The sequence below is a fragment of the Drosophila grimshawi genome, unplaced genomic scaffold, assembly GCF_018153295.1.
Source record: "Drosophila grimshawi isolate 15287-2541.00 unplaced genomic scaffold, ASM1815329v1 contig_44, whole genome shotgun sequence".
Classification (NCBI taxonomy): Eukaryota; Metazoa; Arthropoda; class Insecta; order Diptera; family Drosophilidae; genus Drosophila; species Drosophila grimshawi.
In genome coordinates this window covers 924,593-951,970 of record NW_025063240.1, presented here as the reverse complement: position 1 = coordinate 951,970, position 27,378 = coordinate 924,593, and the positions used below count along the sequence as shown (strand labels likewise).

The 27,378-nt window shown below is 38.9% G+C and overlaps 6 protein-coding genes across 6 annotated transcripts; 3 read left to right on the top strand and 3 right to left on the bottom strand.

The window, feature by feature from the left end:
- Nucleotides 1-409: 409 nt before the first annotated feature.
- On the top strand, nucleotides 410-12,758 carry LOC6558341 (chitin-binding domain protein cbd-1). The gene is made up of 5 exons (XM_043215307.1): nucleotides 410-431; nucleotides 487-1,038; nucleotides 2,443-2,534; nucleotides 4,896-6,036; nucleotides 11,299-12,758. The coding sequence occupies exons 1-5, from the start codon at nucleotides 410-412 to the stop codon at nucleotides 12,756-12,758; spliced, it is 3,267 nt and encodes a 1,088-aa protein (XP_043071242.1).
- Nucleotides 12,759-15,986: 3,228 nt separating this feature from the next.
- LOC6557697 (probable endochitinase) lies at nucleotides 15,987-16,904 on the bottom strand (the record flags this gene model as incomplete). The annotated part of the gene is given in 3 exon segments (XM_001985515.3): nucleotides 15,987-16,313; nucleotides 16,315-16,770; nucleotides 16,827-16,904. Coding segments are annotated over 3 exon segments (861 nt in total), but the record flags the coding sequence as incomplete, so codon positions are not given.
- Nucleotides 16,905-19,681: 2,777 nt separating this feature from the next.
- Nucleotides 19,682-22,231, top strand: LOC6558296 (chitin-binding domain protein cbd-1). The gene is made up of 2 exons (XM_001985516.2): nucleotides 19,682-19,713; nucleotides 20,212-22,231. Exons 1-2 carry the CDS (start codon nucleotides 19,682-19,684, stop codon nucleotides 22,229-22,231), a joined length of 2,052 nt encoding a protein of 683 aa, XP_001985552.2.
- Nucleotides 22,232-23,687: 1,456 nt separating this feature from the next.
- LOC116804935 (probable chitinase 10) lies at nucleotides 23,688-24,599 on the bottom strand. Its single transcript, XM_032734182.1, has 2 exons — nucleotides 24,522-24,599; nucleotides 23,688-24,452 (listed from the first exon to the last, which is right to left on the bottom strand). The coding sequence occupies exons 1-2, from the start codon at nucleotides 24,597-24,599 to the stop codon at nucleotides 23,799-23,801; spliced, it is 732 nt and encodes a 243-aa protein (XP_032590073.1). The 3' UTR covers nucleotides 23,688-23,798.
- Nucleotides 24,600-24,612: 13 nt separating this feature from the next.
- Nucleotides 24,613-25,604, top strand: LOC116804977. The gene is made up of 2 exons (XM_032734236.1): nucleotides 24,613-24,616; nucleotides 25,174-25,604. Exons 1-2 carry the CDS (start codon nucleotides 24,613-24,615, stop codon nucleotides 25,602-25,604), a joined length of 435 nt encoding a protein of 144 aa, XP_032590127.1.
- An 802-nt stretch (nucleotides 25,605-26,406) lies between these two features.
- On the bottom strand, nucleotides 26,407-27,335 carry LOC6557245. The gene is made up of 3 exons (XM_032742923.2): nucleotides 27,301-27,335; nucleotides 27,188-27,246; nucleotides 26,407-27,122 (listed from the first exon to the last, which is right to left on the bottom strand). The coding sequence occupies exons 1-3, from the start codon at nucleotides 27,311-27,313 to the stop codon at nucleotides 26,421-26,423; spliced, it is 774 nt and encodes a 257-aa protein (XP_032598814.2). The 5' UTR covers nucleotides 27,314-27,335; the 3' UTR covers nucleotides 26,407-26,420.
- Between the last annotated feature and the right edge of the window lie 43 nt (nucleotides 27,336-27,378).

The window sequence follows — 27,378 nt, the reverse complement described above, 5'->3', positions numbered from 1 at the left end:
AATGCATACTGTTAACTGTTTTCCTGCCAGAATCGGGTATCAGTGATGAGATTTTGGAGATGCTTTATTTGTGTCGACATTTCTAAATATGCACATTTCACACGAGCCCGGCTCGAATTCAAAAACCTGCTCTGATATTGATTGCGATAAGAGGAACCGAATCCGAAACATGGGCGTAATTAAACAGAAGCAATGCACGCAGCGCCAGCAGCGCCTGCGATAGCAGGTCGACTGAATTAATCAACAGTTAAATACGGTTTTTGTTATTATCAAAAAAGATTGGCTACCGATTTGATATACAATACATACACATTGCCAATATTTTCCACTTCCATAAAAGCTCTTGAAGAGGCTTTACGGTGAATTAGTCGCGCTCGACGTTCAGCTGGTATAAGAGAATTCGGAGAAAATGTTCAAAATAAAAGCTACTGGTGAGTAAGGGAGTTTTCTCTGTAACGAATTCTAGTTAAATCAAATCAACACTAGCCTTCATTGGGCTACTGTTGCTCATTTTGACGCAGTCTACGATTGGCAGTGCTGTGATCTGTCCCGATGGCCTCGTGTACAATGCCACCTCGGATCAGTGTGACTATCCGGCGGACTATGTGCCGGTAGTTGAATGCGACAACACAAGCACAGTTTGCCAAGGTCAGCCGGAGGGTACGCTCTTTCCCATAGAGGGGGTGTGTAATAAGTTCTACAAGTGCAACTTCAATTGTGCCGTGGAACAGGTGTGCCCCAACAATCTGTTGTACGATTCCAGTTATGAGTTATGTGATTATCCCCAAAATGTGGATTGCCCCTGGGAGCATTCACCACCATCCGGTCCGAACGCCGGGCCCTCCGGCATCTCCTGTGAGAGCAACGGTCGCTGTTTGGGCCAACGCGAGGGCACCTTGTTCCCATCCCTGGTCAGTTGTAGCGCATATGTAGTCTGCCAGTGTGAGTGTGAAGTGGACATGACGTGCGGACAAGGCTTGTACTGGGATCAGAAGCTGCTGACTTGCAACTATTCGTATAATGTTGACTGTACACTATAATCGACGAAAGTCACACAAATAAATATAATGGAAAGTAACTATGAATGGTTTTTTTATTATTTCATTCTGCCCATCTGTTGTCGAGTATTTTTTAAGTACCGTAAATGACGTAGTTTAACCTGATTTTGAATATCAGATACGCTTATCAAACAACGATTTGGATTATGATTGAAGTCTTCATGATTTATCAATATATATCTTATATAACTGTATATAACTGTCGATTTGCTTCGGTTACTAATGAAGTCGGCGGCGATCGGATTTATATATTATAAAGCTTTAATAGGAGTAATCGGTCCAAAGACTTGTTCTCGCATAAATTTGCTTAGGCAAATTTTTTTGTTTATTTGCTTAAAGCGAACTTTTTTTCAATAGAACGAAAATAAATTTTTCGAACTCTGAACAGAAATTGATATGTCAGCAGATTAACATCGGTCTACAAAGTCTAATTATCGGCGTGAATTAGAAAACCGATGTTTCTCTTGGTAAATAACTCATTCAAATCTGAGAATAGAAGATTTTCAATTATTGCTGCACACCTTTCTTATCGCTCGAACATGCACATCGAGAATCTGCATAAGAAAGTCTCTTAATTTCGGTTAGGTGAGAACGTTGAGGCTGGACGTATCCGACTGCTGAATACTCTGATATCCATTATAAGAGGCGATAAAGAAACTTCTTGCTGAGATAGGGGGTGGGGCGACAGCTTGATCATTAATAGGAATTTCAAATTTAGATATTATTCAAATTTAATTATTTGGTGATTTTGGTGTAAGAACTAAGCTGCATTTTAAGCTTTTTCATGCTTAAAGTGAGCAAGATATCGGGAAATAAATATATTAAAGAAAGCCATCAGCAATTTTTGGTATAAGAGTAAGAAAAATTAGTTACAGCTTTGGCGAGTATATAAGGCGGGAGAACACGAAGTACATATGTATAGACAATAATTTACCACCTTTCCATTGTAAATACTATTATTAGTACTACTAGCTTGTTTAATAAGTTGTTAACGAAGTAAGTTTGAGAGATCAGTGTAATGAAGCAAATCGGCTTATTTTTAACCAAGTTGTCTCATTCTCTGACTTTTGACTCGTATTGATGGATCATTGAAGTTATACGCGAGTATATAGCTATGCCGGTTAGGTATCGGTTCAGGGGAGTCGACCTTATGGGATCTGGGGTTGATTTCTCCTATAATCCTGTATCAAAAACCCCAAAAATGCAGAGATTTGACCAGCCAGTTGCGTGGATAAATCTCGCAATCCTGACCGCTCTCATTTTTGCTAGCTCTGATAGGCTAGTTAGGGAGTAACTTCCCATGATTGCCAGCCGTTTCCTGGCAAGTGCTGGGCAGAAGCAGAATAAGTGTTCCGGGGATTCTACCTCTTCTTCTTCTTTGCAGCTTCTGCAGAAATCATTATACGGCACCGGGAGTCTATTGGCATGAATGCCGACCAACCAGAGTCTTATTACAGCTCGGACTACTGCAGAGCAGTTCGTGCGACTCAGATTACACAGCTTTGTGATAATATTGGCCAATGTTTGGTGTACTGTGCGAGCGCAATTTGCATTTCGCCATTTATCAATTGACCTGCGTCTACTTTCTTCCTTTCCTTATCAGTAAGGATATAGTGGTAATATAGCCCCTTTCCTAACTAACTCATCAGCATTCAATATCCTGGTGTCCAGGAACCCATATCAGGCAAATAACATGATGTTTTGCCATCTCATGCAGAGATTTGCGACAGCTTGTTACTGATATCGAATTTGACGATACTGCGCTAATAGATTTGATTGCTGCCTGTCTATCAATATAAATATTGACATTGCCGGGGCAGTTTTGAATACCCTGTCCACAGAAAGTCATAGACAATGGAGGATGATCCTCTAAGATATACGATTTCTAGATCATCCCTGGATTAGTGTATTGATATCGTAGATAAATATGTAAATGCATATTGTGCAACTTGTTAATTTAACTGATTGTAAAAACAACATGCATTAATTATTAATTATTACCTTGAAATTCATTTACGCCATTTAAATATATGTATTATATATAACCTCCAAATAATATAAAAGTATGCTCTACAAGCAACAGAACAAATAATCTGAAGTGATTTTCTATTCCATTGCATACTTTACGGTTACGGAATTATGGAATAATTGTTTTTTTTTTATTATTTATAAAATCGTAAGACTCTGGACCCATTAAAAATGATTAACATTATAAATCACTCTCAGAAACTGATGCATGGCGATGATGTAAAACTGTGCCTCTCGTCTACTGACTCTTTCACTGGACAAAGGCTTCAAAAATGAAGTGGTTTTTTTTTAATTTATTAAATTTTAATTGTGAAAAACAAATGAATTATTTTTATAGAATTTTAAATTAATATTTTTAATGTAAGCTGGAACGCATTAGTGTTGATGATTTGGGTATCCTTTTAGATCGTAAGCTTAAGTTTGGCAAGCATATTTTTTCCTCCGCTAATCGTGCCGTTCTTTACCTGGCTTTCATCGGGAGCTGGTTAAAAGAATTTGACATTCTCTATCTTAATAAAACACTATATATTTTACTTATGTGCGTCCTATTCTGGAATATGGGTCTTGGATATGGTTACCCAATTGCAAGGCTCATCAGGACAGAATATAATCCGTAGCAAAAGCAATTTCTATTATTTGCCTTAGGGGTCTTAATTGGAATACTAATATTAGCTTACCTTCCTACCGTAGTGAACTTTTATTAATAAATCTCCCTTCTCTTTATGCCTGGTGTACTCTTGTTACATAATCTTATGGACGGTGATATTGATTCTTCTGAGTTAATCAGCCAACTTAATTTTACATCTCCGATCAAAAAGACAAGGAATTTTCAGGCTCTTTTTCTTCAAACTTGTTATACGAATTATGCGATCCATAAAAGATTTTGGATCTTAAGTTCAATTTATAATGTGTTTTTCCCCTAATAAGTTGTGCTTCTTCTACTTCTTTTATTAATTATTATAAAATGATTTCCATTTTCGAATTATTATAAAATGATTTCCATTCCGTAGTAGTATTTTGAATTGATAATACTGTCGCCCATCGTGCATGTGCTTTCGAGAGAGAGAGAGATATATATATAGGGACAGAAAGAGAGAGACAGGGAAAGAGAGCTGTTGCTTAAGAATCGATAATACAAAGGGGAAGGCCACGCCCACTCGAACTTCCCAAAACCTGATCGTGTAAGTCCGAGAGCTAGAGGCACTAAATTATATAGGCACACTAATGATTATCCAACCACCGGCTATATATACCGCATCCATACAATATATCGCACTATATATAGCAATCGATCAATGCATACTGTTAACTGTTTTCCTGCCAGAATCGGGTATCAGTGATAAGATTTTGGAGATGCCTAATTTGTGCCGACATTTCTAAATATGCACATTTCACACGAGCCCGGCTCGAATTCAAAAACCTGCTCTGATATTGATAAGAGGAACCGAATCCGAAACATGGGCGTAATTAAACAGAAGCAATGCACGCAGCGCCAGCAGCGCCTGCGATAGCAGGTCGACTGAATTAATCAACAGTTAAATACGGTTTTTGTTATTATCAAAAAAGATTGGCTACCGATTTGATATACAATACATACACATTGCCAATATTTTCCATTTCCATAAATGCTCTTGAAGAGGCTTCACGGTGAATTAGTCGCGCTCGACGTTCAGCTGGTATAAGAGAATTCGGAGAAAATGTTCAAAATAAAAGCTACTGGTGAGTAAGGGAGTTTTCTCTGTAACGAATTCTAGTTAAATCAAATCAACACTAGCCTTCATTGGGCTACTGTTGCTCATATTGACGCAGTCTACGATTGCCCAACAATCGCCGGAGACCTGTGGAGAACAACCGACAACAACCGATGAACCCGCTGGAACCGAAGTAACTGATGTAACTGATGTAACCGATGTAACCGATGGAACCGATGTAACCGATGTAACCGATGTAACCGATAGAACCGATGGAACTACACCCGCTTCGGATGAACCTACTGGCAGCACGGATCCGTCAAACGTTGTGCCTGGTTATTGCGGCGACCAACGCACAGATTGTGTTAACCAGCCGGACGGTGCCATGCTGGCTGTAGAAGGGGTCTGCACGAAGTATATTCACTGCGCGCACGGCTGTTGTCTGGATGTCACCTGTCCCGGCGGCTTGTACTTCGACCCCACAATCAATCAGTGTAACTATTTCTGGAATGTGGAGTGTACGCCAAGCGATCCGACGGGTGAGATAGTTGGTCCTTCGGGTACCAGCTGCAGTGATCAGAGCGTCTGTGCTGGACAAAGGGATGGTGCTATGTTTGCCGATCCGGATACAACTGGTTACTTCGTCTGCCAGTGCCAATGTCCAATTGCAATGCCCTGCGATGCGAATACCAAATTCAATGAGTTGGCCCAGGTTTGTGACTGGGATTATACACCGGCTTCCGGTGAAGGCAGTAGTGCTGTGATCTGTCCCGATGGCCTCGTTTACAATGCCACCTCGGATCAGTGTGACTATCCGGCGGACTATGTGCCGGTAGTTGAATGCGACAACACAAGCACAGTTTGCCAAGGTCAGCCGGAGGGTACGCTCTTTCCCATAGAGGGGGTGTGTAATAAGTTCTACAAGTGCAACTTCAATTGTGCCGTGGAACAGGTGTGCCCCAACAATCTGTTGTACGATTCCAGTTATGAGTTATGTGATTATCCCCAAAATGTGGATTGCCCCTGGGAGCATTCACCACCATCCGGTCCGAACGCCGGGCCCTCCGGCATCTCCTGTGAGAGCAACGGTCGCTGTTTGGGCCAACGCGAGGGCACCTTGTTCCCATCCCTGGTCAGTTGTAGCGCATATGTAGTCTGCCAGTGTGAGTGTGAAGTGGACATGACGTGCGGACAAGGCTTGTACTGGGATCAGAAGCTGCTGACTTGCAACTATTCGTATAATGTTGACTGTACACTATAATCGACGAAAGTCACACAAATAAATATAATGGAAAGTAACTATGAATGGTTTTTTTATTATTTCATTCTGCCTATCTGTTGTCGAGTATTTTTTAAGTACCCCAACGTAGTTTAACCTGATTTTGTATATCAGATACGCTTATCAAACAACGATTAGGAAGATTTATGGCGTTTTATATGATTACTACGATTATGTTTGAAGTCTTCTTGAAGTCTTCGGTTACTAATGAAGTCGGAGGCGATCGGATTTATCAATTATAAAGCTTTATAGGAGTAATAGGTCCAAAGACTTGTTCTCGCATTTGCTCAGGCACATTTTTTTGGTTTATTTGCTTAAAGCGAACTTTTTTTCAATAGAACGAAAAAAAACTTTTTCGAACTCTGAACAGAAATTGATATGTTAGCAGATTAACATCGGTCTACAAGGTCTAATTATCGGCGTGAATCAGAAATCCGTTATTCTTGTTAGTATTTAATAAAACAAGATATTTCTCTTGGTAAATAACTCATTCAAATCTGAGAATAGAAGATTTTCAATTATTGCTGCACACATTTCTTATCGCGCACATCGAGAAAGTCTCTTAATTTCGGTTAGGTGAGAACGTTGAGGCTGGACGTTCCGACTGCTGAATACTCTGATATCCATTATAAGAGGCGATAAAGAAACTTCTTGCTGAGATACGGGGTGGGGCAACAGCTTGATCATTAATAAGAATTTCAAATTTAGATATTATTCAAATTTAATTATTTGGTGATTTTGGTGTTAGAAGTAAGCTGCATTTTAACCTTTTTCATTTGGTGTGCTGTGCGAGCGCAATTTGCATTTCGCCATTTATCAATTGACCTGCGTCTACTTTCTTCCTTGATATTGAGCTTGCAAGTAGCAAAAGGCATACCTATATCTTCCTTATCCGCGAGGAGTGGTAGCCTCTTTTCTAGCTAACTCATCAGCATTCAATATCCTGGTGTCCAGGAACCCATATCAGGCAAATAACATGATGTTTTGCCATCTCATGCAGAGATTTGCGACAGCTTGTTACTGATATCGAATTTGACGATACTGCGCTAATAGATTTGATTGCTGCCTGTCTATCAATATAAATATTGACATTGCCGGGGCTGACTTTGAGCCTTTTTAGGCAATCTAATGCTTCTTTTATAGCAAGTACTTCGGCCTGAAAAAACACTGCAATGTGTTGGGAGACTGAATGATAGCTGTATATTGAATTGCTCAGTGTAGACACCTCCGCCTACGCGGTTTTCTAGCTTTGAGCCATCTGTGAAAAAGGTTATGGGTGCCGGTGGACCGGGAGTGCATGAGCCCATTCCTCCCTTGGGGGGACGTATGTGCTGAAGGGTGTTTCTAGTCATACTACTGGCACGCAGTAATCTGTTTTCGAAGGGATGTTTAAATTCCCTTCTAAGATAGAAGCATTGCCTGTTTTCTGAGCAGTCCACGTTAAGGATTCTCTCTTCTATTCCTTGTCTTTCCAGAAATGGTAAGTCCAGGATAGCGTCTAGTGCCTCACTAGGTGTGCTACGAAGCACCCCGGATATGCGCAGTTCAGCCATACGTCGAGGATACGAGGATGGACTTTGTAATTTCTCGTGAAAAGAACAAGTTTCGTTTTATTGGGGTTAACACCCAAACCGCACTTGTGTGCCCAGCATGACAGTATTTTAAGTTTGATAGTCATAATGTCACAGAGAGTTTGGGGCTACTTTCCCCTGAAGATTACCGCAACGTCATCTGCGTATGAACAGTTTGATAGTCGTCCCCATCCATGTCTCGTAGCAATTTATCGCTATGCTATAGTAGGGCTGACAGGCGTACCTCTGCTGACATACCAGAAGAGAGTTGACGATCCAAGTGTAGATATCACAATACTGCAAGTGAGCAATTGATTGATCAATCCCACTAAACTGCTGTCAATCCCCAGGTCCAGCAGAGCTCCAGTTATCGCCGCCGGAGTAACGTTGTTGAAGGCGCCTTCAATGTCTAAGAAATGTATTAGGGTATTTTCTTAGAGTTGAGATTTCTCTGTAATATTGACTACAGAATGGATCTGCCCTTTCTGAAGGCATGTTGAGACACAGACAGAAGCTTGGAGTCGATGGATATTGTAAGATAGAGACTTATGAGTCGTTCTAGAGTCTTCAGCATGAAAAATAACAGACGATGGGTCTGAAATCTGTAGCGCTGGTATGTGATGGCTTCCCAGCTTTAGGTATGAAGGTTATTTTTGACTGGAATGGAAAAAAAATGTAATATATAAAATAATGTACAAATAAATAAATAAACCATAATGTACATGTACCGTTAACTGGGTGTGTTATTAAATGAATATGTAGCATCATATGTAATGAATGTATTTATAAATATAATTTGGCGTAATTGCATATATATATAGTTATAAAATGTTCTCCAGAAATTACCCTAATCTGCCAAGAGTTTTTGTTTGGTTGAAGTTTAAAATATTTAAATTGTATTTCTCTTTATACCCTGTACCCATTAAAAATAAGTAGCAAAGTAACAGGCAGAATGAAGCATATCCGACTCCATAAATTATATATATTCTTGATCAGGGTCAACAGTCGAGGCGATATAGCCGTGTCCGTCCGCCCATCCGTTCGTCCGTCTGTATGAACACGCAGATCTAAGAGACTATAAGAGCTAGACTTCAAGTTTGAAATATAGGTTCTCGTATAGCAGGCGCAGATCAAGTTTACGTTATTTTACCGATAACTGCCTTCGTTTCTCGATTATAGATACATTAAAATTTGCGACAGCAATAAATGCTAAAATTTTAAAGGCAGAATCTTCTAATTAACACATAATATGCATATGCATATTATTGATCAGTTAAGAAACACCCAAGTTATTGTCAAAAATATATTATCATATTGATCTCATTTGTATCAGCAACCGCAAGCAAGATGCATGCATCAATATGCGAGCGCATGCGTGAGAAAGAGATGACATGATAATCGACGCAAGCGTCAATATGTCTTTGTGTGTATTTTGCAGAGCGCCGTTTTCTTTTACTCTTCAGTGCCTGAGCTTGCTATAAAAAATGAGTGCACTAGCAACCCTGCTCACATTTGGGTGCAAAACTTATTATAGGGAAATTTGCCAATAGTTTTAGAATATATTTAACAGATGGGTTCAGGGTAAATCATAGTTGAGCTCACCAGACTACAACACTCTTCCTCTTTCTAAATATTTTTAAAGCAATTACATGTATCCTCTGCGCAAAAGCACGTAAATGCAAATATATGGATGTATGCAAAAGCGCTCAATCACAGAGATGGCTACAAGCGCATTTCTTTAGGACAAATTGCCGACTTTTTTCATTTTGTTCTTCTTTCTTCTTCTTGGATTTATGGTTTGGGTGCCAATAGCTTAAAACTAATTATGGTCAACAACACAGTGCATCACTGGCAGCCAACAACTGTTAATTTGACTGCGCATCACTCTTCTTTAGGAGTGACTTTTTTCATGCACTTCTGCATTTTCTAACTCCAAATCCGGGCTAACAGGCATTCATGCAGTTATTAGGAGCTGATTGACTTCGTTCCTGATGGGGCAACCGCAGCTAAATAGTTGGCTTTGACAGCGTTCATCTTCTCGACGACAACTGGCGCCATTATCTGAGTTCTTTTGTGTATTCATGTATTAGCTGCCCATAACAGATAATTAATCTTCGTCAGGTCATATACTCGTATTCATAGTTTTCCCTTAGTGCTCAATACAATTTTTCTTAAATGGCAGCATGATTGTGTATTTTTCCTTAAATTATTTTTTCAAATAAATTGTAAACAGCTGAACAGGTTTCACTCGACTCTTCTTACATGTTTGATAAGGTCATCTTGTAATGTTACATTATCAGGCCTATTATCAGACCAAAATTTCATTATTATGATTGGTTAAAAATATAAAAGGCGAAGAGAACAGCAAAACAGTTTAGTAAGCGTCCGCATACTAAGGAAATTATAGCTTAAAATGTGTCTCGCACAGTTGAATAAGCCCCAATACGGTATAATTGAAGTTCAGAATATTATCCATCTAAAGTATTAAGAATTACAAATATTATTTATTACACACAGTGCTACTTCTGTGCCTTCTATTTTGGCATTCAACAGAATCGCTGGCTACAAACTGTTGCAAGGACGGAGAAACCCAGGCGGATCCTATCGATTGCCTCAGTTATTATGTTTGCTGCAGTGGAGTATTTGTGCCAAAGTCTTGCTCGAGTGGCAACTATTGGAATCCTAGCTCAGCGACGTGTCAACTAAATAACGGACAGTGTTGTCCCAATACTGGAAAATGTACTGAAAACGAGCTACAAGTCGATCCCCAAGATTGTGCTGCCTACTATTTGTGCGTTATGGGACAACTTACGAGTCAAAAATGTGCCAGTGGCACTTATTTTGATACCACAATCAAGGCATGTGTTGTCGATACCGAAGGTTACTGCCCTTCATAGGTGGTATGGCAATTGCATTATCACCAATTTCATTTAAATGTATTCAAGAATATACAATTTTGTTTTAAAACGATATCTTTTCCAAATTTGTGCTCAATAAATTAAAAAAGCAATAAAATGTCTACTAATAATGTCTAAAACAAAGTGTCGAATTATCGAAGAGTCCAAGCAAGTACTAATTAATTAGTAGAAAGTCAAAGTTTATTTGATTATATTCTCTTGGTATCATATAATAGTCACTCTAGGGTCGCATAACATTTTATTACCTTTTTCCGCATGGTGTTCAATTTCAGAGTTTATAATAATAACTAAAACAAATTATCACGTGTTTATTGTGCCTTTGACAAGTAACCTGTTTCTATAAAAAGGTCAGCGTAGAATAGAAGGCTAATGAAAAAAGATACATCGCTAAAAAATTCACCAATTGCAGAAATAGCAATTTCTCATTTCATTGTCTTCATTTAACCTTTTTGATAAAAGAAATTTGTTTTAGTATACAACTACTGTATACAACAGATATGATCTGATTTCTCTTTATCTATGGCACAAGCATCCCATCCCAACCAGGAACATTTAATTATTTTAATTGCCAGCAAATATAAAAGCTGCTACACATCGTACAAAACTTCAGTCGACGCTATCTTCACAAAGGAAAACGTTGCTAGCCAAGTGCAGTGTAAAAATGAAGAGCATAAAATCGGACAGTGGTAAGATATTTATCGAACTTTTATGTTATAATAATTTAATTTCAATAACTCTGCTGTCCACTTTCAGTGTACGTGCTGGTTATTGCATTGTCACTTTTCCTAGGAACTGTGGCCGACAATTGCTGTCAGCCTGGCGACACCAAAATCGACGAAGAGGATTGCACAAAGTACTACGCATGCTGTACTGGTCAATTCGTTCTCAAGACGTGTTCCAGTGGAATGTACTGGAACCCACAGAACAGCGCTTGCGAAACAAACAATGGTGAATGCAGCAACTGTGGAAGCACTTCCCCCCCACCATTGACATGCACCAATGGAGAGACCCAGGCAGATTCTACTGACTGCACCAAATATCAACTGTGTACCAATGGTCAGTTTGTGTCGAAATCTTGTGCCACTGGAAACTACTGGAACTCAGAAACCAGCCAGTGTGAAACGGACAATGGACAATGCAATGGCAACGCCCCATGCACCAATGGAGAAACCCAGGCAGATTCTACTGACTGCACCAAATATCAACTGTGTACCAATGGTCAGTTTGTGTCGAAATCTTGTGCCACTGGAAACTACTGGAACTCAGAAACCAGCCAGTGTGAAACGGACAATGGACAATGCAATGGCAACGCCCCATGCACCAATGGAGAAACCCAGGCAGATTCTACTGACTGCACTAAATATCAACTGTGTACCAATGGTCAGTTTGTGTCGAAATCTTGTGCCACTGGAAACTACTGGAACTCAGAAACCAGCCAGTGTGAAACGGACAATGGACAATGCAATGGCAACGCCCCATGCACCAATGGAGAAACCCAGGCAGATTCTACTGACTGCACCAAATATCAACTGTGTACCAATGGTCAGTTTGTGTCGAAATCTTGTGCCACTGGAAACTACTGGAACTCAGAAACCAGCCAGTGTGAAACGGACAATGGACAATGCAATGGCAACACCCCATGCACGAATGGCGAGCTTCAGGTGAATCCGACCGATTGTGCTGGCTATTTGCAATGTGTGGACAATGCACTGGTACCGAGAAAGTGCGGCAGTCAGACCTATTTTAATGCACAACTGTTGACTTGTGTTGTCGATACTGAGGGCGTGTGCATTCCAAACACCTGCGAAGGCGAGTGCTGTGATAAACCTAACAACTGGATTGGGTCCGTTGCCAATAACTGCTCCGCGTTCATCCAATGTCTTTATGGCAACAAGATCCAGATGAAATGCCCCAATAATCTACAGTTCAATAGCTTGACACTGGAATGCGACTACCCTGAGAATGTTAATTGCGATGATGGCAGTCCACCACCGAGTGGACCCTCTGCCGGACCCTCGGGCACTTACTGTGAGAGCGGTGGTCGCTGTGTGGGACAACGTGATGGTGCCATGTTCGCCGATGCGACCAACGCCTGCAGTGGAGCCTATATTGTGTGCCAATGCGAATGTGAGGTGAACTTCACATGTTCCGCCGGATTAGTGTTTAATCAGAATGTCCGGTCTTGCGACTGGCCTGAAAATTCCAATTGCTAAATTCATTAATAAACGTATCTGAAGCTGCACACGTTTTTATAGCTCCTTATAATTTTCTCCGACATCTAAAAGCTTATGTCGCAGATATTCTATATTTCCAATTATAGCTTTATACCTTTGCAGATCTGGTTATAAGCTGGTTGTAAACTTTGTAGAGATGTCCTTCTGACCGTCCGTCCTCCTCTCCTTTCTGTGCGACGGAGTTTTAAAGTTATTTTTATGAATCTGTTTGCTGCATTCAATACTTATGTTGGCGCCGGATCAAACTATCATATCGCTTAACATATTGTCTTGCTCATCAAGGTATCACGACTAAACTCACCCTCAAAATCTGACCACTACATCACCACAATTGTGCATGCAGCAGTATATGCATTCTTCTTAATACGTGCAGGTTGGTACAGTTGGTTGGTTAACAGCCTCCTTAGTGAGGCCTCTCTACTTAACACACAGTTGCTGCGATAAGATCCAGGGTGGGGATGCCGGTACCGCCAATCTATCATCGTCCAGCAACATATTTACGAACCCAAACAGGGGTAAATATTGTTGATAGAATCGTTGACAGTACTAACAGCTTTTAGCGGCTTGCGAAGCAATAACAGAGCAGCAGACCAGCCTTGTCAAATAGATGGAGGACTTCACGAAGCCTATCTGTTTTCCCCAGACTTTCCCACTATTTGTGCGCAGTTATCACAGTCTCAGTTCTACGTCATTGGTGGTATGTTGCATACATTACTCGGCCATTCTGACCATGGGATAGTTCTCTATCAAAATCATTTAGAGCTAACAATATTTTTTTTCTAATTTATGCTATACATCATTAATTTTATAATGTAACACTAATATTTTAACTGGAACTTAAAAACTTAACAAAAGCCTATTTTTTTTATTTTATTATGTTATTCATTTATATCTCTACTAACAATTTGTACTAATTATCAGAAATCTAACCGTCATATTTTAACAAATTATTCAAATTATCAATCAATTTACTCGCTGCACCTGTCAGTTCGCACAATTCGGCAACAGCCTCCAATTGGCCGCTTCAATTATGTACTTGAAAATTACGATCGAAATCCATACAACTTGCCAACTGGAATGCGCCGATGTCTTTTGCTTCGTCTTTGTACACCGGTGTGCCCGACTGCTTGTTCAATTTCACAGCGGCCGTTTTCGTTGATGGCAGCGGCCGTCGCGACAGTTGCCGCCGTCCGTTTCCTCCGCACATTCTCATTCACCGTTATCAAGCGTAGCTGCTCGAGTAAGTTTTACGCAGAAGCTATTTCACAATGCAAATTTTAGTAGTCCCAGCGATGAATTTTTTATCCCAGCTCTGATATTTGTAGCAGACATATCTAAATTGAATAGTTCTTCCAAACATGACAGCTCCCTCACTTTATTCGTAACTAATTGAGCTGATCTGCTTCAAGCTGGATTGCATGTCGATATCCATCGATTTCGATATCGTATGTTTCGTATCGTGGGTGCATGTTATGTTACTGTTGTTAATTACAGTCTCTGTTGTAAGTCACCAATGGCCTGTTACCTACATTACCAGTGGCCTGTTATCTACATTAACAGCAGCTTGTTATCACATTAGCAGAAGCCTGCAACAGACAATTACTCGCATTGATCCAAAGTTCATTTGACGCTGGTTCCAAGTGAATATGGCATAATGATTCAGTTGTATATAAATAAGACAAGTTGCAGTTTGCTGGTAATTATAGTGTGTATATGTGTCAACAACGTCGTTGCACTGTAATATCAATTTTTTGGTAGTCGTTCAATTCCAAGATTGGCCAAATCAGCGCAGCCTTTTATAACGGTTAACATTTATTCTGGTGTATTTAAGGTAATATCTAGTTAAAACTTGCTTCTCTAGATGTTCTCATATTACACCCAAGAGCTACATATAATCTCATTATATTTCTATCGATTTTGTTGAAATCTCGACAAATGGTGTGTAGCCCCATAAAGTATATATAGTCTTGATCAGCACCAGTAGCCGAGTCTAAATAGCCATCTCCGTCAATCTATCTACATATATACAGTGTCTCAGACCTTATTTAGACAAGTGTATAGCAAAAATTTTAACTGCCGATCATAAACTAATTATACATAATTTTTCAAAAATTCCAAAGACCGATGGCAGGTATATATATTAACAACCAAAATGAATATATGACCACCATAAACTCGGATTTTCCCACCTGCTAGGTGGGGTTATGTAAAAAAGTACCTTAATTTATGGTCAACGCTTATTTCGAACAGTTGCATTACGGATACCTGGTTGCCATAAAACCCGGATTTTTTACGTAGTAGGTTGAATATTTGCAGTATAAATAGACCAATCCTTCGTAGTCAGTTTAGTTATATCGTGCATCTCGGGTGCAACCAGGGGACAAGGACTGTGGGCAAACGAACTACCATTGAACAACGGAGACTCATCCTGGAATTCCACCGGCCTAGTTATTGAAAACTTGTGGGCTCTATTGGAAAATAGCATTCGAAATCACAGCATATCCAAAAACAGGATCTTAAAAATGCTCTGCTGGATGAGTGGAGCAAAATCAACCCAGAAACTACCCGGAAGCTGGTTTCTTTCATGAATAATAGTTTAAGGGAAGTTGTTAAGACTAAAGGATATCATACTAAGTATTAACATCCTTTTATACGGAAAATATATTACTTTTTTATGTCTGTTCTAAATAAGCTTTGACATGTATTTTGGATCTGTTTTCAGTTTTTGACTAATTTTAATGAATTAATTAATATTTAAGCAAACACTAAAGTTTCTTTTTCAAACGTGATATAACATGAAACAATTTGGCATTTAAACATTTTGCGTTTGCTTCCTTGTTTAAACGTTATAGCACTTTAAATATTTTGCTAGAGACTGGTCGAAATAAAGTCTGAGACACTGTATATATTTCGATGCGAACCAGCCTTAAAATTGTCTTCGAATATATCTTTCTTTTTGTTGCAAGCAGTGCATACGTCCGACCGGATCGCATATAGTACACTTAAATAAATATTCTTGTCGAACACAGATGCACAGATGGTCTTTGGAATGTTGTATTACATTTTAAAGTTTTCCTATAATTAACAAATTAATCTCGAGAAAAAACAAAAAATCAAAAAAATTTCGAAAACCATTTAAATTGCATTGCTGTTTTGATTAAATATTTATATTTATTTAATCTTCTTTAATAATTTTTTCTTATTTTTCTTATTTGGCTTATTTGGCAGTTCGCATTGTGCGATCTTTGGATAGTCACAGCGCTTCAACTGCGCATTGAAATGCAATCCTGTTGGACAATTCATCACCAGGAACATCATGTTACTACAGAGCATAAATTTACCACAGTCATCACGATGGGGAATTAGCGCATCCTGCTCCTCATCGGGGCAAAAGCCAGCAGTTATTGCTGGGCTTGACAAGGGTTCTTCCGGTTGCAGCCACTTCTGGTTGATGGTACACTTGGCTTCCGATGCTTTCATGCAAATGTGACGAGTTGGGCTGAAGTGCTGTCGAGCTGGGCAGTTACGCAGTTGGACTTTTTTTAGACTTGCACACGTAGTACTCAGTGCAGGAGTCTGCTTTAGGCAAGGCTACTCCACTTTTTCTGCCCCAACATAAATCATCCGCATCAACCATATTCGGCTGTGACAGTAATGTGTGTGGTTTTTGCTGTTTTGGTGGCTTTGAAGTAAGAACGGGTCGTGCAGTGGTTGTCGTCTCTTCGATCTCATCACTGTCGAATTCCGATTCATCGCTTTCTGAACCATCCGAATCAATTTCCTCATCACGATCTGAAGTTTCGTAGGGGCATATAACATTGTCTGCATCATCGCAATGCAGAGTAAGTGGATTGAATCGACTGTTCTCGTCGCAGGATCCAACTACAGCCCTGCCGTCATTACAAACGTAGTATCCTCGACATCTACCAAACATAGGCAATAGAGCGCCATTTTTTCCCACACATATGGGTGTTTTGAACATAAAGCCATCCTTTGAGATAAAAGCATTATTGAATAATCCACGATGCAGTGCGTTTCATCATTTACCTTCAATTGGGCGTCGGCTGTCTTATGCAGAATCAATATTATCCAGAGGGCGACTACAAACTTCATGTCTCCTACCATGTTCAAAATCGCACATAAACTGTAACTTCGCAGTATCTTCACTTTTATTTTATGTTCCGAATTGTCTTGGGAACTTTGAATGTTGTGCCAATATGTAAATTGTATGGTGAGATAGCACTATCGAAAATTCCCATGTGACAGGCACTTTTTCTTATCATTTTTAAAGTGAATTGATAAAATCAGAAAATATTACAACTGATATCTAAATAGTGAATGCCCCTTCAGTATATAAAGTACAATACAAGTTTCTAATAAGGCCTCCTCATACTTTATTTATGAATAGAAACAAGTTTATGTACACCGTTACTTTGTTTATGAGTACAAACATATATATAGTATAGTTGTATATATACTATATATATATATATGTACGATACAATTGCTTGACATTCTAATTGGCTGCCTGAACAATCTTGAAGAAGGTTAAAAAATACTCCTAAAAATATGTAATGAGTATTTAAAAAGAACGATAGCCAAAAGTATGCAAACACTTTGTGTGCACCATTGATGATTACTGATGATTATTTATTTTGAAAGAAAGTTATTGAATGTATTTTATAGCGTGTCAAACCGATACCGGAATCGGAACTACATGCTTATCGATTGAAATTCAGAATCGGATTCAGAATCTAAATTCAAAATGTGTCTGCGCCCAAGCAAATATGAAGTCTTTAGCTCTTGTAGTCTTTGATCAAGAAGAATTGTATATACCTTATGGGGTAGGAGAGTCACTTACATCCGACTCGAACATTCTCACTTCTTTTTTCAAACCTATGAATTGCATGCCGTAAAAATACTTTTGAATTGGTTACTGCTTGATTCCCCGATTCAGTAAAATCAATAGTATAGATTTTATGAGATATATTTAGCTGGTATTAAATGTGATGTGTGTTACTCTTCTTCTGTACAACAAGAACAGGCAGAGTAACGAACAAGCAGACGAGAGATTATTTTGTCCATTTGTGGGGATGACGTGGCTGTTTAGTCTGTAGTATTTTGTTTAGAAAGTGCAGTAATTTCCCCTTTGAATACATTTTTCAAAAATGAATGCAGTTATTGGAAAAAATAAACTATATTAATTTGTGGGATATAATCCTTACAAGAGCAGCAGTCGTTTTCTAATCCGAATAAAAAAGGTTGGAATGAAGTTATTTTTTATAGTTTGTGTGTCCTGAAGAAACCGTCCAAAAATCTATAGAGGTTTCGGTGTTGAGGACCATCTATATGAAAGCTCATTTAAGGCCTTTCACATCTTGCAGAAACATGATAACATATTTCAATTATTCAACTCTGAAAAGCCATTAATTTCTACTTTGAATGATAATTTCTAAAAATATATAAGAAATAAACAATTGACTCACCAAAAGGTTTTCCTTGACTAGAATGTTGTCTTTAATTAATAATAGGAATTCAATTGAATTTCTGCCAAAATCTTATCGAATGTATCCGTGCGTCTTTACTATCACCAGAAGTGGCTTCAATTTTGATATGATTAACTGCTATCTTTCCGTTTCATTATTACACTGAAAGCCTTACGAAAATATGTTTCTGAGTTTCATTAGATTTCAGTTGCTTTCTACCCGTGGTATAACTAACAACAAACAATTTAAAAATAATAGTTCGAATAAAGTTTATAAATACCAGGGACTAACTAAAGAAACTAACTCTCAAGATTTTCATATATTATTTAGTGAAAGAAAAAAACAATCTAAAACTTTAACACAGACAACAACAAAAATGAAAAGTAAATACCAATAAATATCAATGAACAAATATGTGTGATAGCGAAGCTTAAATGATTCTTACAGACCGAAGGTGTTATATTTCGAGTTAACCAATTTTGCATATTAATTTTTTGAAAGTCTCTCAAAATTGCCAATAAAATTATGGATATCTTGTTGGCAGGTGGTTGGTCTTAGCTATAAAAAATAATAATTTAATTATGTAGTCGGCGGAATAGTTTTTGTTTTTGTTTTTGTTTTTTTTTTTTTGGGGAAAAAAGTTGATACCTTTTCTTTCATAATCATAATTAAGTGATTTAATATAAATATAACATAATGTGAATGATTGGGAAAAAATAATAACCACAACAAAAACTAAATCAACGAAAGTAACAACAATAATCAGAATAACAACGATCACAATAACAGCAACCACAGCAGCAATGAAAACAACCACTTCAAAAACTTTAATAACAGCATGTTGTTCAAGAACCACAACAACTATATACAGCACAAAATACAGCAATTGATATATCAACCACCACAGCAGCTTCATGTTGCTCAACAACAACTGTTTGTATAACATCAAGCATCGAATATTGCCAGGTTATCACTTTATGGCAAAAAACTGTTCGTTTCCGGCCAATCGTTGATTACTATTGGAAGTGGCTCAAGTTTTTGAAAACTTCACCATTCACAGACACCAAATCGAAATCGACACCGCAAAATGTTGCAATGCGCAACACTACATGGGCATTTGTGATCTTTTGGAGAATGTAGGTGTAGTGATCTTTGAGCGAGATTTCTAGTGATCCATCCTCCAAATTTGCCTTTAAAATTGCTGTCGATAGAAGCTTTTGTGAAAAAATTGAGTTTACTAGTAGTCTACGTTCCAGGTTTGGTAACTTTAGCTCTAAAATTGTTTGAGAAATAGGCTTTTACCGTTTTTGGGGGTGTGAGTGAAAGTGGTCCAAAAGTGTTCCGGCCGTTGAAGGGTGTTACTAGCAATGTTCGTTTTAAATTTGATAAATCAAGCTTTCAAATTGTGTGAGATAAATGGTTTTATCGATGTACCTGATGGTGATCAGGTAAATCGGTTTTGGGAGGCGGAGCGGGCGTGGCGATCCAATTTTCTTGTTTATCGATCTTTGAAAGGAGCTACCGGAAACATACTTTCAAATTGTCGATTTTGCCCAGATTATTATTATCGCATTCGTCACCAAATTCGAAAATATAATACAATAACACTTTTTCTTAGTCAAACCGATATAAATGCTTGCCTTGGTTGTGTTGTATTTCGTGTTGCAGGTTTACTGTATGGATCAATATATGTATATTAATTTATATTTTTAACAAATTATTATTATTTTGTATTTATTTATTTATTAAATGTCTGCTGACCTTAGCTCGACACAAAAAAATACAAAAGTAAAAAATGTATTAAAATAAAAATACATTTTTAAATAAAATTTCAATTAAAAATAAGGAAAAAATAATTATATAAATAGTATTTTTTCTTATATTCTAGCTTATGACTGGAAGTGTCTCACCCTGACCACGCTGTTGATCGTGTTTGCTTTTCGCAGGACTTCAGCCAGGAGTAGCAGAGTCAGTAGCGAAGAAAAGGACTTCAATCAAACAGTGAACGCTGTTAAAAGTACAACAGCAACGATAATATCATTTGAATCAATCACAATTATTGATACAGATTATTGTGAAGATATGCCAACAGGCTACTATGAATATCCATATGATTGTGCTGCATATATTTCCTGCAACGATTCCCAAACAGAGCTAAGATATTGCGCTCCCGGTAAACTCTTCAATGAAGATCTGCAAATTTGTGATACACCCGAAGCAGTTAATTGCAGCGAATCCGAGTATCCGGATGATTGCGTGGATCAAGCAAACGGAGCTGTGCTGCCCTCGTTGGAGCACTGCGATCAGTTTATAGTGTGCATCAATCATCAAGTTGTACTCCATACGTGTCCCGAGCACTATCTCTTCAATCCAAATTTACTCGTATGTGACGAACCGGACGAGGCTTGGTGCTATGCCGAACAATCTACTGAAATGACAACCACAACCAACACAGCTACCACAACCACCACAGCCACTACAACCAACACAGCTCCAAAAGTAACCAGCGAAGACAACAACCCGTGTCAGGATCAAGATCTGGGCGCATCATTTCCTTATGCTGAGGATTGCCAACAGTACATTCTATGCCTGGGAAACGATCAGTCTGTCCAAGCCAAGTGCCCATTCAATTCTTGGTACGATCCAGCGACTGGCAATTGTGGTCCCGCCGTGCCACCAACTGCATGCCAAGAAACAACAACTACAAGCACCACTCCAAAGACAACGCCAAGTCCAAGCGATCTGTGTGCGGGCCAAGAGCTAGGTGTCTCATATCCATTTGTCAGCAACTGTCAGCGATATATTTTGTGTTTGGGAAATGGCGATTCTGTCATAGCCAACTGCATTTACAATGCTTGGTATGATCCGGCGACGGGCGATTGTGGACAAGATGTGTCACCGACAGCATGCCAGGAATCCCTTCAAACTACAACCACAGAGTCAACGACACAGTCAACAACTCAGTCATCAACTCAGTCAACATCTCAGTCAACGACTCAGTCAACTACCATTGAACCAACAACAACAGAAAAGCCTATTAGTTCAGACATCTGTGCTGGAAAGGTGCAAGGCGAGTATGTGAATTATCCTGATAACTGTAGTAAATATATAGTGTGCGCAGAGCCTGTTCCCGTTGCATTTTACTGCACATACGGCTATTACTTCAGCGAGGCGCTTCAGCAGTGTGTTGACTGGGAGCAAAGTGATTGTGAGGCCACATCCAGCACAGTGTTACCGCCTGGCGACCAGCCAACTCCATCTCCCGGCACCTGCAAGAACGGCAAGGATATAACATTTCCATATCCGGGTAATTGTCAATGGTATTTCCGCTGTGTCAACGATAACGTCTTCATGTTGAGCGTTTGCAATAGCGGCGAGTACTACGATCCATGGAGTGGTGAGTGTGGTGCCAACGTTCCGCCCAACGCATGCCTTGAGGATTACACAACAAGCACATTAGATTTGGACACGACCACTACAGAAATGATAACCCTGCCTACACCAACAACGACACCTCAACCGCATCCTTGTGAGGGCGTAACGGAAGGCAAGCTTGTGCCCTATCCCAACGACTGCACCAAGTTTATTGAGTGCACCAGTGCGGGTCCTGTGGCATACGATTGTGTTGTTGGACAGGAGTTTAGTGCGATTTTGGAACGTTGCATGGCTCCATGGGTTGCCAACTGTTCGTTTGCAACAACTATAACTATAGCTACCCCGACAACCACAACTCAAGTGGCTGCCACAACGGAATCGAATCAATCCACCGATGATGATTTCTGTGAAGGCAAAGCTGACGGATCGCTTATTCCTTATCCGAACAACTGCACAAAATACATAGTGTGCCAAGAACCCATTGCAGTTGCCTACGTCTGCCCTGGTAATGAGCAGTTTAGTCCGACCCACTTGCTCTGCATGGATGCCCAGGCAGCTAATTGTATCTCTAAAAAAACTCATTTAATTTGACAAGTTTTGTAATCTATCAGGTAATAATATAAAGATAACAAACAGACTTTAAATTCCTTAAACAGAGTTCTTTTTTTGGCTTCAGAGTTTTTAAGAACACAACTCTCATAAAATCAAATACATTCGACAAGAGACTCAACATAAAATATGTAAAGTATAAATATAAAAAATTGTGATATTAAAAATTACAATAATACTATACAATTTAATATTCTGATCTGCTTTTGCTATTCTGGAATATGAAGTTTGTAGCATATTCGATAATATGCTACCAAAGGTAAATGTTTTTTCTCTTTTAGAATTTAAAGTTACATTAAACATTTTGTTATTGTTTAATATTAGTAAGCTGTATTAATATGCATTGAATAAATAAAGAATCACATTTTTAACATTCAGAGAATATTGTTTAAGACAAAAACAAGAGAGAACATTTCAATCAGGCGTAACCGACTGCGATACTTTGATATCATACGTAATACAAGCTGACAATAGGTAGCAAAGGCCAGGGTGGATGTAACCAAGAAATACTGTCCAAGTTTGCCTTTCAAATTGCGATAGATATAAGATAGTAACGTGGCCGAAAAAATTAAAAGGGAAAATTCCTAGTAATCTTCCTTCCAAGTTTGGTAGCTCTTAAGTTACCGGAGATATGGACTGGAGTAGGCGTGGCCAAACATTTTTTTGCAGTGCCATCTTAGTTTGGTAACTTTTTCCAAGTTTGGTAACTTTAGCTCTTAAAGCGGGAGACATCGGCTTTTCTCGTTTTTAGGGGCGGGAATGAGCGTGATTCAACATTTTCTTTTCCGGATTTTTAAGGAATGTTACTAGCAGCTTACCTTTCAAATTTGGTAACTCTAGCTTTCGAATTATGTGCGATATATGGTCTTATCGATTTACACAAATAGTGGTATCGGTTTAGGGAGGCTTGGAGTGGGGATTGGGCGTGGCCATCCAATTTTGTATCAATCTCTTAGGCGAGTTACCAGTAACATACTTTTTAAATTTGGTGACAAATTGTGGAAGATATGCGCATTTCAGATTTGTAGGGTCGAAGTTCCTGGGGCCGGCGGGTGTGGGCGTGGTCTGAAAATTGATATGCCGTTTCTTTGAGGAGGTTACCAGCAAATTATCTTCCAAGTTTAGTCACTCTATCTTCAAAATCGTACCGATCTTTGAAGAAGGACACATACAATCTACCTTCCAAATTTGGTGACAGTTTTCTTTTACGTGATATGTGCATTTATCGAGATTCACTTTTCGATTTTGTCTTTTACCTTTGGAAAAGAATTTACCGCTCATTATATCAAAAGATTCATTTAACAATTGAGCTTTTCTAGGAACTTGTTTGCTTTGTATAAATATCATAAGGTTATGTCTCTATATCTTCGATTTAACATAGCTTCAATCTGTGTGAAGGGATTAATTGATTATTGATGTTTATGTTCTTGCTCAATAATTTATTTGTCTGAATGGTATTTAATCTGCGACACAAATGTTTAATCTTTCTTATTAAGTTAGCTCCTTACGTATCTCGTTATCGTCGTATCTAGCCAGTTCCGCAATGATCCTATGGACAGCCGATGTTGGATGATCCACATGACTGGGTATTACGATTCCAGAACAAGTTGGTGGGGCAGTTTAGGACAGAAGCTGTTGAGCCGCAGTAGATAAACTTGTTGCAATCTAAAGGATATGGCAGATACTTCTGCCCAATGGCACTATTGCAGAGATCATCGAGATTTATCGGTTTATTGGATCCAGGCTGCATTGGTGATTGGGGTCCGGATGGCGGAGTTGCAGCAGTTGGCACTAAGGGATTCGGGGTGGTAAATGGCGGAAAGGGAATCGGAGATGCCACGCAGCCCGCAATCTGTGGCAGATCGCAGCGCTCATGGCGAGCGTTCCAGTGATAGTTGTCCTGGCAGCGGAGTAGACGAGTCTCGTAGTAGCGACTGCAATCTCCCGGATAGGCGCTGTACTCAATGGAACTAGGTGTGTCTGGATAATCGCCATTTCCGCAAGTGGAATACTGCTTATTGTCGCAGCGGTAAGTCAGCTGACTCCAATAGTAGTTGTCGGGACATTGATTGACGTATCCCAGGCCATTTAAACAGGTGTAATACTTTTTGCAATCATTGGGATAGCTTAGCATCACAATATGATTGGGATCGTCATAAAGTGGACACTGACTATGTGGAACAGGGGCTATAGCCTGTATAACCTGTATGGCAAATGAAAGAAAAAGTGAATTAATAATTACAAATTCCACTGTTAAGTATCGTAGACTTACCGATCCATTAGCTGTGTCGCCATAGCCAGTGGTTACTAAAGTGACCACAGTCAAGCAAATGAGGATCTTAAATTTCATGGCTGTTAAGAATATGAGTAAATAAATCAGTTGAATTTCTAGTGTCGCTTAATTGGTAATTACTTTTGGTTTGATCAGCAGAAGTCAGAGAAAGCACTCAATGCTCTTGGCACTTACAAGCGCCTTTTTATATTTTGGCTTATCAGTGTAATCGCCGGTATCTTTAAGCCTTTCAGAGAATCAATAAAACAGCTTAAGTGTAAGTGTATGATGTGTAAATATTGTCAAGTGCTTTCTAAATATCTGTTTTGTCTTCTTACATTCTTAGCTGTTGAAATTTTACCGCATTTAGCTATGAAGTGCTTACTATTTAAATACCTAGATATAATTCAATATATCTTGTCTTCTTATTGTTCTTATTCTTATTCTGCTTATTGTCTTGTTGTTAAATATTACTATTGACTTGGTAATAACGTTGATATTGCGATAAGGGCTCCCTAAGAAATGGTATAAAACATCGCAACTTACTAACTTTGTCTGCACTTGTCAACGGAAATAAAAGTGAGTAATTTAAGACCATCAAACGTATAATTGGTAATTGTTAATTTTTAATTGATAATTATTATTTTGACAGTGAATTTGCAAATTTGGATAGTTTCCGGCCTGTCTGTCTTGATTGGATTCTCTACCCCACAAACACTCATTGGCGATCAAACCAATGACTTGACACATATACCCTATCCAGGGGATTGCAATCTCTACTATGAGAAACGCACTCTGAGTTGCCCACCTGAATCGTGTTGGAAACCCCAATTGCAACGATGTGAAATTAAAAGCATTATAAAACCAACAAATTTCAATCACAGCTCGAATTCGACTTCTAGCCGAGATGAACATATTCAGAGTCTTTTCGCTCTGTGTGCTGCTCAGAAGGAGGTTTTCATACCATTCCCAGGAGACTGCACTCGTTTTATCCAGTGCGACTATCTGCCATTCGTGAAGATTTGCCCTCCGTTCCTATATTGGAACTCCAAGTTGCTTACTTGTGACAAAATATGTTTGTAATAAAAGTGCAACTGAAATTTATCAGAAAAATATGAATTGCACACAAAATAAATAAATGCATTTTAAATGGCTTATATTATAGCTATGCTAAATTATTTGTATTACTTTGATACTTTGGACTGTTAGATTTATGTATATAGGTGAGAGAAATATGTGGAAGTTCTTGAATTATATGGCAAATAAGAATGTTCTTATCGAGATAAAGAGATACCATCAACTCAATCAATATTTCATCAAGATATATTCAAAACTTATTTGAAAGCCATATCTAATAAAATTTAAAAGTTTTTGATGCTTATCGATTTTGTGGAATCTGTGGAACTGTTGTCAATAAATCGTAACAAACTTGATGCATATATTTGACATTTGAAGTCTTTATTTATTGAAGACTCTGAGATCGGAGTGATCATATAAAATATTAAAATGAAAACGGACCTATCTATGGCATCTCGAGCATTAGAACACTCCTTCCATCATAACATAGCTTTGACATTTATTAAGCTCAATAAATAATAGAAATAAGATTTCCCACACTATATAATTGTCATTTAATAGTCTGTTGTTGACTATTTAGCACAGTTCCTAATGGCATAATAATACTAATAAGTGGTGATTTGGTTTGGGAATCTTGGAAATCAATAAAGTTTTCCATTAAATAAGAGCTATGCGAGACAGACAGTTGATCGACGATGAAGATATTTACTTTAATGTGTTTCATGCTTTGTGATTACATTTTAAAATTTTCTAGGGTATAACAAAAACTTACATGCTGTATCCAATAATTTATTAAACTTTTTTTTTTTTTAATTTTAGAATCTAAGCATTACAGATGCCCGGCATACAATTCGAACTCTGTCTGTCAAATCCGAAGCCATTGGCGCACTTTCCCTCGTAGACTTGGGTCTGAATGCAAACGTAGAACTTGGAGCAGTCGCTATGCGAGAAGTAGGCATCAGCGTTGGCCGGATTCTGGCAATCTGGTTTTGTGGGAGCGGCACAGGAGTGATCGAAGTCCGGGACGCACGATGTGCTCTCCGCACTGTAGGCCTGACCGTAGAGACAGGTGTGCTTCACCAGATTCTTTTTGTCGCATGCGTAGTACTCATTACAGTTCTCGGCAGGATAGAAGGCGGTCTCGGGGAAGGCGCACAGTTTCTCGTGGGTGGTGCACTTGGCCAGCGGTGGCGAGATGCAAGCCTGCTCAGAACGTGAGTAGTGTTTGCCATCCGGGCATGCCACATAAACGGGATCCAAGTCGCCCAAACATATCCAGAAGTGGGAGCAATCCACCGAAGGTATCCTCTCTGCTGGGCCCAAGTCATGGCAATACGCAACTGCGACCGCTTTGTCACTGGGCACAATCGGATTGCAAGCAATCTCGGAGCAGCTTTTCAATTTAGGATCAAAACAATGATCATTTGCACACGTGCGCTCTTCTGGGACTTCGAAGACGCACACTATGAACTTCTTCTTATCAGCCGGGTGAGGGATCAAATCGTATTCAATTCCCCTACATTGCTGAAATGCAAACTCAAATATTGAACTCATATACATATTCATATTCATTATTCATATTCACTTACGTCTTGCAAACTTTGTGCACTGGTTCCAAGCACAACCATCAAGCCAACAATTGCAAATGCTGTAGGATAAATGATTTAGGTAAGCAATCGAATTGTTAATTGTTAATACTTACTGAACGCTCTCATTTTGTCTCGTTACACAAATAATTTCCACTGTCTTCAAAAACTCAGCACCTACTCTTTTATACCAT

Excerpts from the sequence above, each read along its gene's own strand:
- LOC6558341 (XM_043215307.1), top strand. The coding sequence starts at position 410 with ATGTTCAAAATAAAAGCTACTG. Across the intron at positions 432-486 it reads GTTCAAAATAAAAGCTACTG|CCTTCATTGGGCTACTGTTG; the intron begins GTGAGTAAGGGA and ends AATCAACACTAG. Across the intron at positions 6,037-11,298 it reads TAATGTTGACTGTACACTAT|TGTACGTGCTGGTTATTGCA; the intron begins AATCGACGAAAG and ends GTCCACTTTCAG.
- LOC6558296 (XM_001985516.2), top strand. The coding sequence starts at position 19,682 with ATGGTTTTATCGATGTACCTGATGGTGATCAG. Across the intron at positions 19,714-20,211 it reads ATGTACCTGATGGTGATCAG|GACTTCAGCCAGGAGTAGCA; the intron begins GTAAATCGGTTT and ends TGCTTTTCGCAG.
- LOC116804935 (XM_032734182.1), bottom strand. The coding sequence starts at position 24,599 with ATGAAATTTAAGATCCTCATTTGCTTGACTGTGGTCACTTTAGTAACC. Across the intron at positions 24,453-24,521 it reads GCGACACAGCTAATGGATCG|GTTATACAGGCTATAGCCCC; the intron begins GTAAGTCTACGA and ends TTTGCCATACAG.
- LOC6557245 (XM_032742923.2), bottom strand. Across the intron at positions 27,123-27,187 it reads GTGCACAAAGTTTGCAAGAC|CAATGTAGGGGAATTGAATA; the intron begins GTAAGTGAATAT and ends TTTGCATTTCAG.